The 13,041-nt window shown below is 65.5% G+C and overlaps 1 protein-coding gene across 2 annotated transcripts in view; it reads left to right on the top strand.

The window, feature by feature from the left end:
* Positions 1–2,444: 2,444 nt before the first annotated feature.
* The window catches only part of NELFB (negative elongation factor complex member B), a 14,876-nt gene continuing 4,279 nt past the window's right edge, over positions 2,445–13,041 (top strand). The window contains exons 1-12 of one of the 2 annotated variants that reach the window (XM_055089556.1): positions 2,445–2,867; positions 3,202–3,365; positions 3,548–3,647; positions 3,997–4,227; positions 5,698–5,985; positions 6,619–6,731; positions 7,320–7,422; positions 7,582–7,677; positions 7,848–7,990; positions 8,063–8,169; positions 10,439–10,657; positions 10,766–10,874. In XM_055089556.1, the coding sequence (XP_054945531.1) occupies positions 2,766–2,867; positions 3,202–3,365; positions 3,548–3,647; positions 3,997–4,227; positions 5,698–5,985; positions 6,619–6,731; positions 7,320–7,422; positions 7,582–7,677; positions 7,848–7,990; positions 8,063–8,169; positions 10,439–10,657; positions 10,766–10,874 (1,775 nt within the window). In that variant the 5' untranslated portion in view covers positions 2,445–2,765. The remainder of the gene's footprint in view (positions 2,868–3,201; positions 3,366–3,547; positions 3,648–3,996; positions 4,228–5,697; positions 5,986–6,618; positions 6,732–7,319; positions 7,423–7,581; positions 7,678–7,847; positions 7,991–8,062; positions 8,170–10,438; positions 10,658–10,765; positions 10,875–13,041) is intronic. The other variant, XM_055089557.1, reaches the window with a different exon arrangement.

The raw sequence follows: 13,041 nt of genomic DNA, 5'->3' as shown, positions 1-13,041 counted from the left end.
TGACCGTTGCAGTGGAGGCGGGGGGCAGTCTTGAGGTAAGGTCGGCCTGCCCGGCCACCAGGTAGGGCCCAGAGGACCAGGTCGTTATGGCCTGGCCCCCCTTCTTCCCCCACCTGCCCAGAGACCCTGTGAAGTCACACGGGGCCGTGCAGGCCAAGCTGCAGCCGATAGACTCCCCAGGCTTCACCGTGAGGGACCGGCCCCTGCCCACAGCAGCAGCCTGGCCACCGGACTCCTCTTCACCATGGACCCGCCCTCCTACCCAGGGGCTGGCCCCAAGACTGCCTCCCTGCAGGGGCCTCACCTGCAGGTTGTGGTGGCTCCTGTCTCTGCACCTATTTCCCCAGGGGCCCTCCCTGTGTCACCCAAGCCCTGGGCCAGGCCCCCTTCTCTGTCTCCTCTGTCTAAGCTCAACCCCTTGAAACGGTCACCGCAAGAGCTGCTCCCATGGTGTTGGCATCATCCCTTTCCGCAGGGAAGCCAAGGACAAGGGAGTCTGGGCGTCATGCACCTGTGACCTCCTCCAGGGCTGAACCAGCTGGGGGTGAAGCCCCAGCACCCTCGGGAATCAGAGCAGTGGCACTGCAGACTGTTGGCACTGAGCCCTGTGCTGACCAGCTCAGCCAGCGGGCAACAGAGACAGACCTGTGGCACTCTGGCCTTGGGAGTCTGGCCCAGGGTGGGAGGACCAGGAGCCCTCCTCTCAGCTGCACCACAAGCAATCCCTAGGTCTCAAAGCCAGGAGTGGGACCAGCAGGAAGGATGCAGCAATCCCCTGCAGCCGGGCTGAGGAGGGAGGGCTTTCCGGAGGAGGCTTTCAAGGATGAGTTTGCTGGGCAGCAGGAAGGGAATTTCTGGCAGAGCAAACCTCAGAAGCCAAGGCACATGAAAAGGGAGAGGGTGTGATGTTTGGTGTGGCCAAGCTTGGGAGGACCCCGGGCTGGTGGGACAGAAGGAGGTGAGCTGGAGGGATGGAGAAGCTGCAGAGGGCTGCGTGCTGGGTCCGGGGGCTTGCATGCTTAGCAATGGGGAGCCCACGGAGGGTGCAGGGCAGGCAGTGACTGCTGCAGGCACTGTATGGGCATCTTGCACTGCAAGAGATGAGGGACACCATGGAATCCAGGGTTCACATTTGCAGCGAGTTGGGCTGGACCTCAGCCTGAGGGCCTAACACTTTTGGTTAGCAAGGGGGCTAGATGCTCAAGGCGACAAGAGGACAGCCATCTTTTGTAACCCTGTCACTGCGTGCCCAGGTCTCTGCTAGGCACTCCCTATTTGAGGCAAACTTAGTTTTGTTTTCTTTTTTTTTTGTTGTTGTTGTTGCGGTACGCGGGCCTCTCACTGTTGTGGCCTCTCCCGTTGCGGAGCACAGGCTCCGGACGCGCAGGCTCCGCGGCCATGGCTCACGGGCCCAGCCGCTCCGCGGCACGTGGGATCCTCCCGGACCGGGGCACGAACCCGCGTCCCCTGCATCGGCAGGCGGACTCTCAACCACTGCGCCACCAGGGAAGCCCCCTGTTTTTCTAAAAAAATAAATTTATGTACTTTTGGTTGCGTTGGGTCTTCGTTGCTGTGCACGGGAGCGGGGCGGGGGGGCTACTCTTTGCTGCGGTGCGCGGGCTTCTCATTGCGGTGGTTTCTCTTGCTGCAGAACACGGGCTCTAGGCGTGCGGGCTTCAGTGGTGTGGCACCGAGGGCTCAGTAGTTATGGTGCATGGGCTTCGTTGCTCCGCAGCATGTGGGATCTACCCGGCCCCGGGAGCGGGGCGGGGGGGCTACTCTTTGCTGCGGTGCGCGGGCTTCTCATTGCGGTGGTTTCTCTTGCTGCAGAACACGGGCTCTAGGCGTGCGGGCTTCAGTGGTGTGGCACCGAGGGCTCAGTAGTTATGGTGCATGGGCTTCGTTGCTCCGCAGCATGTGGGATCTACCCGGCCCAGGTCTCGAACCCGTGTCCCCTGCATTGGCAGGCGGATTCTTAACCACTGTGCCACCAGGGAAGTCCTCACACTTAGATTTTGGTCTTTGTGACATTACGGTGTGAGCTTCGCGGGGTTGGACAAGGAGGAAACCAAGTTCCAGGATGCGAGAGGGTCGTGCACCTGGTGGGCGTTGTGAGCTCAGCAACAAGATTTTTCATTATTATTACAACGCTCTTGGCTAAAATATCAGCTCTCAATCTCATGAAGCATGCCGCGGCACCCCGACCCCTGTGCTCCATCCCCCTCCTCCGGTGCCCCCTCCCCCAGACGCTTCGCAGCACTCCGCCCTCCCTCCGCGCCAACCACGCTCTCCTTTGCCTGCAAACGGCTGCACGCGCCGCGAGGCTGGGCGGGGTCGCGCAGGAGGGCGGGGCCCGGATGGGAGGGGCGGGGCCCGGATGGGAGGGGCGGGGCCCGGATGGGAGGGGCGGGGCTTCCTCGACGCCCTGTGCGTCGTCCTGGCACCGCCTTCGCGCTGCGTCTCCGCCAGGCGCGGGCCGCGGCGCAGTTCCCGGGAACCTCTGCGGGGCGGCGGCGGCGTTTCCGGGAAGCTGGTTGGCGGGCTGATCCGACTCCTGTGCGGGGCGGAAGTGGGCGGCTGCGGTCCGAGGGGAGCCGCGCTGCGGGCGGAATCTGGCCGAGCTGGAGGGCGCCGGGGAGCGGAGCTCGGGCGGCCCCCGAGGCCCGGGCGAGCGGACAGCTGCGGGGCCTGCGGCGAGCGCGGCGGTGCCCGGGGAGCGCGGAGGAGATGGGGCGCCGAGCCGGGTTGGGGTCGGGGCCTCGGCCATGTTCGCGGGGCTGCAGGACCTGGGCGTGGCCAACGGCGAGGACTTGAAGGAGACGCTGACCAACTGCACCGAGCCGCTCAAAGCCATCGAGCAGTTCCAGGTGCAGCCGGGTGGAGGGGCCGGGTGGAGAGGCCGAGCGTCTGGGTGTGAGTCCGGCGGGGGGCGAGGTCGCGTGGGAAAGCGGGCAGATTTCTCTCCCTTCCGATCGCTGCGTCTGTTCCCCGGGATGGAGGAACCAAGTGTCCTGAGTTGGGACTACGTCGACGGACGTCTGAGTGGTTTCCAATTTTTGCAGTTAACAGCCAGCGCGGCTGGGAACATCCTTGTCCTTGCTTCCCTGTGTACTCCGGGCATCCGGAGTGCCTGGCCAGACGGGGCTGTGGCTGAGGTTTCTCTTGTCGCCCGAAGAGTCAAATCGAGCTTTGCTTCTTTAGACAGAAAATGGCGTGCTGCTGCCCTCTCTGCAGTCGGCCTTGCCCTTCTTGGACCTGCATGGGACGCCCCGACTGGAATTCCACCAGTCAGTGTTTGATGAGCTTCGGGACAAGCTGCTGGAGCGCGTGTCAGCCATTGCCACAGAGGGGAAGGCCGAGGAGAGGCAAGTGGGCGGTGAGATGGGCAGCCCCTTCCCCAGCCCGGGAACTGAATGTGCCCCGGTGGCCACACATCCCTACTGCAAAAGGGGCCGCCTGTGCACATCACGCACCGGTCTGGGGACAGGCAGGGAGCTGCTTCCGACTTGGTCCTGGGCTGCTCCCTTAGTGCTGAGAGTCTTTCCAGGTACAAGAAGCTCGAGGACCTTCTGGAGAAGAGCTTTTCTCTGGTGAAGATGCCATCTCTGCAGCCAGTGGTGATGTGCGTCATGAAACACTTGCCCAAGGTAACCGCCGCAGGGCCAGCTTGCCCTGGGGAGGTTTCCTGAGCTGCCTGCCTCAGGAATGGCAGCTCTGGAGCATGTTTCCCACGCTGGCTTCTCCCTGAGCCGAGCCGCGCATTGACCAAAGCTTGGCACAAGCTCTGGAGCGTGGCGCCCTTTCTGGGAAAAAGCTGTTTGTGGGCAGCACGGCTCCTGCCCCGTCAGAGCCTGGGGGGCCAGTCACAGGTGCCCCTGTCAGTTGGGGCTGGGCTGGATGTGGCCTCTGCTGTGGGGGGCTGAGGCCTGTTGGCTTGTCTTGAGGGAGACCCCTGGGCACAGGTGCTGCTCACAGGTGGCCTCTGGGGTCATGTAGGTTCCTGAGAAGAAGCTGAAGCTGGTGATGGCCGACAAGGAGCTGTACCGGGCCTGCGCCGTGGAGGTGAAGCGGCAGATCTGGCAGGACAACCAGGCGCTCTTTGGCGACGAGGTCTCCCCGCTGCTGAAACAGTACATCGTGGAAAAGGAGAGCGCGCTCTTTAGCACGGAGCTCTCCGTCCTGCACAACTTCTTCAGCCCTTCCCCCAAGACCAGGCGCCAGGGCGAGGTGAGGCGGGGTGGGGATGTGTGCAGGGCCGCCCCCCGTGAAGCCCGGCTTGTCTGCTTCTAGAAGGCTGGGCTTGGATGTGGGGCTGGCAAGGGGCATTGCGGCGCTGCGCCTGGGTGTGGGTCTGTTTGGTCTTTTCTACGTACTTTGAGCGCGGCACCTTGGCCGGCCTCTTCAGCTAGGCTCTCTGTGTCTTCTTTCAACCTTGGGAGTTTTCCTCTGTTTCTGTGTTTGATTCATTCTTTGCTTCAACAAATGCTTTTTGGGTGCTGACTTACTGCCCTGGCTCCTGGACCCTTCAGTGACCCCTGGGGTACTGGGGCACCTGCCTGGGTTACTGCAGGCTCGTGTGGGGCAGACCCTATGCAGTAGATGTGACATTTCGGTCCCTGAGAGCTCCGGGGGTAGAGGAGGGCTGTGGAGACGGGGTGGGGGTGGGGGGGCGGCTGCGGCGGCGCAGAGCAATGCAGGGGGGCAGGGCTGGAGGCCACCGTGGACACTTTGACCTTTCCTGGTGAGGTGGGGGTCCCTGGCCTGCTTCCAGGACGACCCCTCAACCTGGGAGGGAGGTGATGGTAAGAGGCCAAACGTTTCGCTGTGTTCTTTTACCGCCAGCCTTCTCACCTGGGGTTTTCTGTGTGTGGCCTGAGGTAGGGCCTCACCTAACGTTTTCTCTCAGATGTCGGGCCGGTGCTCGCAGCACCGCTTCCTGGACAGGCCGCCGTGTGTGTCAGAGCCCTGCCTGCGTTGCCTCCCCTTTGTTTTGGGGGAGCCTGGCCTTGGGCCGTGGTCCTGCCGCTTCTTCACTCTCCCCTCCAGGCCAAGGTTCCACCTTGGAGTCCTGCCAGAGTAAAGGGAGAGCGCGGTGGCAGGTGACACGTTGCCCCGCCGTCCTCGGGTGGGTTGGGCCTTAGGGCTGTGGTTCTGTGCCCAGCAGGCCAGGCCGTGGTCAGGCTGGAGTGCGCGCCTGTCTCCGTGTTAGAGGTGCCGGTACGTCGGTGCCGAGACTCGGGTGATGCTCTATGCCTGCCCCACCTGTCGGGGTACCAAGGCCTGCTGGTGGGTCCTCGGCAGGGGCCCTGAGGTGGGCCGCCGTCCCTGCTGACCTCCGCACTCGCTGCATGCAGCCCGTTGGGCTGCCTTGGTGTCTGTCACCCCAGGTGGCCCTGTGCATCCTTACGGCCATGTGCCCCAAGTGGGGCCCCCTCCTGTTGGCTGCCGCCTTGGCAGGAGCCTCCCCAGTAGGGGCAGGGCGCGGGGCGGGGGTGGCGGCCGCCGGGAGAAGGCGGGAGGGGAGTGGCTGCAGCGGGGCCATGAGCAGACACAGCGTGGCGGTGCCACACATCCTCATCTGGGCCCAAGTCCCCCATGCCACCGGCTGCCCCGCCCGCCGACTCTGGTGGAGTCTGGGACCCGGGCTGACGGCCTCTCAGAGGAGCCGCAGGGCCTGATGGGTTCGCTTCCTTAAAGACAAGAAACGTCGCCACCCGGCACAAGTCGATGTTTTGCGAGAGAGAAAGCTTAGCCCCACAGGGTCGCGGGGTGCGCAAGGCCAGCCCGGTGTCCCGGCAGGTGGTGCAGAGGCTGACCCGGATGGTGGGCCGCAACGTGAAGCTGTACGACATGGTCCTGCAGTTCCTGCGCACGCTCTTCCTGCGCACCCGCAACGTGCACTACTGCACGCTGCGTGCTGAGCTGCTCATGTCCCTGCACGACCTGGACGTCGGCGACATCTGCTCCGTGGACCCCTGCCACAAGGTGGGCACCTGCCCCACCCTCGCTGCCCTCCCCGTCGGCTTCTCTTTCCCTTCCCCTTGGATGTGGCGGTCCAGGCACGTGTGCTCCGCCCTAGCCCCTGGACCACCTCCGCCCACCCGGCTGGCGAACCGTGATGTCCCCTGGACGCCTGACCTAGAGCCAGCTGCGCCCCGCCCCCTCCGGTCTTTCCGGGGCCTCTGGCCCTCCCCTGCCCCAGAGCCCTCGGGGGCTGCTCACTGGCGAGCTCTGTGTTCAGGAACAGGGCTTTCTGCACCGCCCTTGTCCTGGCATAGGTGCCGTGCAGCCCCAGACAGCGTCCCTTCCCAGGGGCTTCGCAGCGTCACACTCTCAGCCTGCACTGCCCCCCCGCACAGTGGGGGCCCTGGAGGGGCCCATTTCAGAACAAAACACCCATTTTGTCTCTTGCTTGCACCACCTGGCCTGTGGGGATGTGGGCACTTGGGCCTGTTTCCTTCGTGCTGTCCCATTCCTGGGGGCAAGCCACGCCTCGGCGACTCGAGGGGCGGGGGGGTCCCGATGTTCAGCCAAGGATCGAGAAAGCCCAGGCAGCGGTGGGCGCTGCCTGGAGGCCGCGGTGTCTGGCCGAGTCCTGACCCCGCCTCCTCCCCGCAGTTCACATGGTGCCTGGACGCTTGCATCCGGGAGCGGTTCGTGGACAGCAAGAGGGCCCGGGAGCTGCAGGGCTTCCTTGACGGAGTGAAGAAGGGGCAGGAGCAGGTCCTGGGGTGAGGGTCGGCCTTGTGCCCGCTCCTGTCCACGGCGTCCCGACGAGTGTGCTGTGGCGGCAGTTGGGAGCGGGTGTCTCTTCCAGTACGTTTTAGGAGGATGGGTTGGCGCCCGTGCCCATGGCGGAGGGGCTCGGCTGCTGGGGTGAGGCCGTCACCGTCCCAGGCGAGCCGGACGCCCGGGCTGGGACTCTGGTGTCTGCAGCCACGTGGGGCCTGCCTGTGAGCTGAGAGGCCCGCCACGCCCGGAGGCGGTGGGATCTGGCTCCCGGCAGGGCCCTCTCTGGGTGGGCTCCCGGCTGGGCCTCTTGTCTCAGCTCCTTGCTCCTGGATCTGTCTCTGTGGGAACCGGATTGAATTTCTGGAGTCTGGGTCAGGTTCTCAACCAGGATTGGACCCTAATTCTTTAAAAAACTATTTGATTCTTCAGTGTGTTAAGTAAGTTGAGGGCAAGTTACGAACCACAAGCTTTTGGAAAGCGGTCCTGAGCGGGGTGGGCTTTGTCCATGCGGAAGGGCCATCTCCTCGGGTCAGTGGCTTGGCGGGCTGGGAGCGTCCCTCGCTGACGCCGCGGGCACGTTCTCACAGGGACCTGTCCATGATCCTGTGTGATCCCTTCGCCATCAACACCTTGTCGCTGAGCACCGTCAGGCACCTGCAGGAGCTGGTGGGCCAGGAGCTGCTGCCCAGGGTGAGTGCACCTGGCTGGCCGCCTGCTGCCTTCTGGGGGACATGTGGGTGTGGACCCCTGGCACCCGGCTCCAAGCCGGCCCCGCGGAGAGCGACCCGGGGGGAGCGGCCGGCGGGAGGCGCAGGTGAGCACGGCCGAGGCCCGTGTCCCCCCCCACAGGACAGCCCGGATCTCCTGCTCCTGCTCCGGCTGCTGGCGCTGGGCCAGGGCGCGTGGGACATGATCGACAGCCAGGTCTTCAAGGAACCCAGGATGGTAACAGGGTCAGGCGGGCTCCTTCCCGCTGCCTTCGCAAGGGGCTGTGGGGTGGGGTTTGGGGAGGTGCGGGGGAGGACGGGCCCCAGGCCCACGTCCGGGAGGATGGACGGAGGAAGGGGGCCGAGGGGCAGGGACGGTGCAGGCCAGCTCTCGGGCCCCTGCCCCAGGAGGTGGAGCTGGTCACCAGGTTCCTGCCCACGCTCATGTCCTTCGTGGTGGACGACCACACCTTCAACGTGGATCAGAAGCTCCCGGCCGAGGAGAAGGCCCCGGTCGCGTACCCGAGCACGCTGCCAGAGAGTTTCACCAAGTACGGGCTGCGGGCGCCGGGCGGGAGGGCCTTGCCCCTGGGCCCCCCGGGGCTGACGGTGCTCGGGTGCAGGTTCCTGCAGGAGCAGCGCATGGCCTGCGAGGTGGGGCTCTACTACGTGCTGCACATCGCCAAGCAGAGGAACAAGAACGCGCTCCTGCGCCTGCTCCCGGGGCTCGGTGAGTCGCGTGGGCGGCGGGGCTCGGCCGTGTCCTCTCACAGACGCCCTCGGCTCTCGCCACAGCCCCCGTCTGCGAAGAGCCACCTTAAACTTTTCCGAAGGGCCGAGAGGTGTGGGGTCCCTCAAGTCCTCAGACCACTGCGAGAGCCCCCCCTCCGCGGTGGTGAAGAGGCCGCTCCCCCCGGGAGCCTTGCGCTGCCTGGGGTGCAGGGTGCAAGCCAGGAAGGCGAGGGAGGGATCTGAGTGGACCCCTTCAAGGGTAAGGGAGCGCCCGGCCGGCCCACCGCGCGACAGCCCCGGGGCCTCTGCTGGCCCGGTCCCGTCTGAGGCATTGAGGGAGGATCTCACGCTTCACTGTCTGACGGTGGTGCGTGCTCTTTCCTGACTTTTCCACGTGGAGGAAGCGGCCCATCGTGGGTATTAGTTTCTACCCAGCCACCACCTAACCGATCAACAGGAACTTATTCTTACGGTTCTGGGGGTCAGAAGTCTGCAGTGAGTCTCCCAGGGCTAAAGTCAGGTGTGGGCAGGGCTGGCTCCTCCTGGGGCTCCAGGGAGAAGCCCCTTCTTGTCTCCTCCAGCTTCCAGGAGCCGCGTCCTTGGCTCCTGGCCCCTTCACAGTTCATCCGTCCGGCTTCTCTCGTCCTCTTGTCTCTGGCTTTGACTCTTCCCTCCCGCCTGCCTCTTGTAAGGACCCGGGATCACCGTGGGCCCACCGGGGCGTGCAGGACCATCTTCCGTCTCGGGGCCCGGTACCACTCGGGTGGCGCGTTCACAGGCTCCTGGATCTCAGCATGTGGCGCTCTCAGGGGCGACAGCTTGTCTGTCTGTTGCGGGGGCTTCCAGGGCACAGTCCTGAGGAACTTGGACTTGGCTCATTCTTTCTACTGCCTTTTGAACTACTGTATTTTTCTTGTTTAATCGTGTCTGTAGACACAGGACGTTCTGTGAGGCGGGAGCGTCAGTGTCTCCCAGCCACGAGCTGACCCCGGGGGAGCTGGGGTTCAGGTCTTAGTCACGTTCAGGAAGAGCGATCTCGTTCTTTGGTGTAACTAGTAGGTTCTAGTAAGAAAGGACGTTGGTTTTAAAAATTATTTTTAAACTTTTTTTTGGTGGGAGTTTTTGATGAAACCCAAGTAGAGAGCACAGGATCGTGAAAGCCAGTGCCCGTTGCCCACCTGCGTGGGGGTTCGCGTGCGGCTGCCGCCCCATCCGCTCGGCGGTCTGAACAGAAACCCGGCAGAGACTAGCTTGGCACGATGCAGCAGGTGTCTCTGCAGGAGACAGACTCTTAAAAACCACGACCTTGGGGCTTCCCTGGTGGCGCAGTGGTTGGGAGTCCGCCTGCCGGTGCAGGGGACGCGGGTTCGTGCCCCAGTCCGGGAAGATCCCACGTGCCGCGGAGCGGCTGGGCCCGTGAGCCGTGGCCGCTGAGCCTGCGCTTCCGGAGCCTGTGCTCCGCAACGGGAGGGACCACAGCAGTGAGAGGCCCGCGTACCGCAAAAAAAAACCCCAAACCACGACCTTGGCACGTGGTTGGTTGGGGTCCAGGTCCCGACGGTGGCCGCGTTGCCCCAGTTGTCACAACGTTTTTGTGCGGATGGTCCGTTCAAGTCCGGAGTCAAACAAGGGCCTCCCTTCACCTGGCTCTCCGGCTGCCTCTCAGGTCCTGGGGTCTGTAGGGCTACGTTGGGTTTGCTGGGGGAACCAGGGCGTTTGTTCCCCGGTTGGGACTTTGCCGGCAGCATCCCCTGGTGCAGGGACCGTGTGCCCGCCCGAGTGTCCTGTAAACCGGCCGCGAGGCCAGCCGAGCCCCTGGTCAGCTGTGCAGCGGGAGCGCACCCCGGGCGCGTCCGGTGGGGTTGCGTCTCCCGCCGCGTTAGGGGCTCGGTGGCTGGGGTCGCGTCGGCGTTCTGTCTCAGCTGCTGTACCTGCCCGCGTGCGCTCGGCGGTGTTGCTGGTGATCGGTTGGTAGCTCCTCTCGCCATCTCTCTCTCCTGAGGTTTGACTGCCGTGGCTTCAAAAAAAGAAGGCCCATTTGCTCCGTTCTCTCTCCCCTAGAGCCCGTGATCTGGTAGACCTGCCGGGCCGGCCCTCGGCACTTCTGTGTCTCCTCTCAACTACCGTCCCGCTCAGCTTTCCCTCTGCTGGAGTCCACTTCATCCTGAGCCCCTTGGCCACTGGGCAGAGCCACCCGTGCCGGGCTCTCGTCCCCTCCCCACCCTTGCCCTGGAGCCCCGCCCCCACTGTCTGCTTCTCCCGTCCAGGCCCAGGTTCTGGCCCTCAGGCCCGGGTCGGGGAGGTGGGTGTCGGGCGAGCTGGGCGACGCCTGCTGTGCTTGCAGTGGAGACCTTCAGCGATCTGGCGTTCGGGGACATCTTCCTGCACCTGCTCACGGGCAACCTGGCGCTGCTGGCGGACGAGTTTGCCCTGGAGGACTTCTGCAGCAGCCTCTTCGACGGCTTTCTCCTCACCGCCTCCCCGAGGTGCCCGTCCTCTCCGTCCACATCTCGGTCGGGGGCGCCGGGCACAGCTGGGAAGGGGGTGGGAGGGCAGCTCTGCAGCCGCCTGCAGCCCAGCGTGGTCTCTTCCAGAAAGGAGAACGTGCAGCGGCATGTGCTGCGGCTCCTCCTCCACCTGCACCACCGGGTGGCCCCGTCCAAGCTGGAGGCCCTGCAGAAGGCGCTGGAGCCCACAGGCCAGGTGGGTGCCCTCCCCCGCCCCGCCCCACCCCACCCTGCCCGAAGCCTCTGGCTGGCTGGCTGGCTGGCTGGCCAGCCCTGGGGGCGGGGGGGAGGGAAGGGGAGGGGGAGCAACCTGTGTGCACGCGCTTCCCCCCAGAGTGGAGAGGCGGTGAAGGAGCTGTATTCCCAGCTTGGAGAGAAGCTGGAGCAGCTGGACCGTAGGAAGCCCAGCCCGGCCCAGGCCACAGAGACCCCAGCCCTGGAGCTGCCCCTCCCCACCGTGCCCGCCCCGGCTGGACTCTGAGGCTGCGCCTGGGGCTGCTCAGGGGTGGGCAGGGCCCCCAGTGGGGACTTGGCCCTGGTCGGCCAGGGGAAGAGGCTCCCCTGTGCCTGTGAGAGCAGGAGCCCGTCTCTCCTGGAGGTGGACTGACTGTTCCTGGGACTGGGGGTGGGCTGAGCCGAGACCCCGGGGACCGTCCTGTGGGGACGGTGCTCTGCACCTGTCTCCCCTGGAACTTGGTCCTGGGAGGTGTGTGCCTCCTGCGTGAATGGGACCCGTGTCCCTGCTGCTTGTGGCCCCCCGGCCGGCTCCCTGGAGCACAGGCCTGCTCCAGGTCTGCTGCGCCCCCCGCCTGGCCCCTCGCACTCCCACGCCATGGAAAGCTGCTTGCTTGTTCCTCCTGGCGTGTGGGTGTGGGTTTCCACCGCTGTCAGGGAGAGAGGCAGTAGTTGGGATTAGGAACAGGACACCTGTTTTCCAAGGGGCGGGGGGCAGGGTCGAGGCCTGAGGGGAAGAGGGCAGGGTTGGCGCCCCAGTTGTGGAGTTTGCTGGGGGCGGGGGTCTGCAGGAGGAGCCCAGCTCTCCAAGGAGCTCCTCCCCTGTTGACAGGCCGGTGCAGCACGTGGGGGAGGAGAGCCCAGGCTCCCCTGCGGCCTCGGTTCACCCTCAGAGCAGTGAGCTCGGCCAGGCGCCCGTCTGCTGTTGCTCATGGTGGGACCTTCACTTTTGTAAATAAAAGGCGTTTCGGTAAATCCAGCAGGTGAGCTGTTTCTGTGCGTGCCAGGGTGGGTTGCAGTGCAGGCTGGCGAGCGCTTTCCTGGCGCCTTTCTCCGTGGCCACAGCCTGGATGCCCAGCCCCGTCCCGGACAGCAGCTGTGGATGGTGAGGCCTGGGCCTGGCTGCGCTCGGGGCCAAAAGACTCGACACGGTCGGCCCTGGGTGGGCCTCAGTGCCCATCACCACTGCTGACGTGCTGTCCAGGGGCAGGCTGTGTGGAGGTCACTGTGACCTTGGCAGGTGCGGCTCTGCAGGTGTTGGGGAGGGACTGGTAGAGATGGTGACTGAGGAAAGCAAAGACCTGGGGGTGTGGGCGTTGGCAGTCGGGGAGGAGCCAGGTGTTGTGCGCTGATGGGAGTGACAAGGAATGAAAAGTGGATGGGGCGTGGGGGGACCGCTGGGGTGTCACTGAGTGGGGGAGGGGGCAGCGCCAGGCCCAGGTGGGCCCCGCGGGAGCAGGCGCGTTCCCAGGGAGGAGGCGGGGACCCCCTTCCAGCTGCCGCTTTTCCTCTGGGAACCAGGGGGCCAGGGGGCCGGGTCCTGGGCTGGGAGACAGGATGGGGCAGAGGTGGGGCCCGAGGAGAGGATGAGGAAGGAGCTGGGCCGGGGGAGGAGCAAGTGCTGTGGGGATGAGGAGGGGGCAGCGCCAGGCCCAGGTGGGCCCCGCGGGAGCGGGCGCGTTCCCAGGGAGGCGGGGACCCCCTTCCAGCTGCCGCTTTTCCTCCCGGAGCCAGGGGGTCCCGGGCTGGGAGGCAAGATGGGGCAGAGGTGGGGCCCGAGGAGAGGATGAGGAAGGAGCTGGGCCGGGGGAGGAGCAAGTGCCCGCGTGACACCACCCCCACCCCGAGGCTCACGGTCAAGGGGGACAGAGACCAGTCGGTGAGGCCAGGCTCCGACAGCCCGGACCAAGGGACCGGGGACCAGAGGCCCCGGTGGGCGGGGCTCGTCAGGTGGAGGGCGTGAGCTGCAAGGACAGACGGGGTGGGGGTGAGGGCCGCAGCGAGGGAGAGCCCCAGGTGGGCCGCTGGGAGGGGGCAGCTGAGCTCAGGGACCCTCTGGGGCTGCGAGGGAGGCGGGAATCCTGAGGCTGGACCGGGCAGGGCTGCAGGGAGGCGGGGGGGCGGGAGGT

Source organism: Physeter macrocephalus, chromosome 13 (assembly GCF_002837175.3).
Source record: "Physeter macrocephalus isolate SW-GA chromosome 13, ASM283717v5, whole genome shotgun sequence".
NCBI classification, from domain to species: Eukaryota; Metazoa; Chordata; class Mammalia; order Artiodactyla; family Physeteridae; genus Physeter; species Physeter macrocephalus.
The sequence above is the reverse complement of the archived record's forward strand: the minus strand, read 5'-3'. Positions and strand labels throughout refer to the sequence as shown.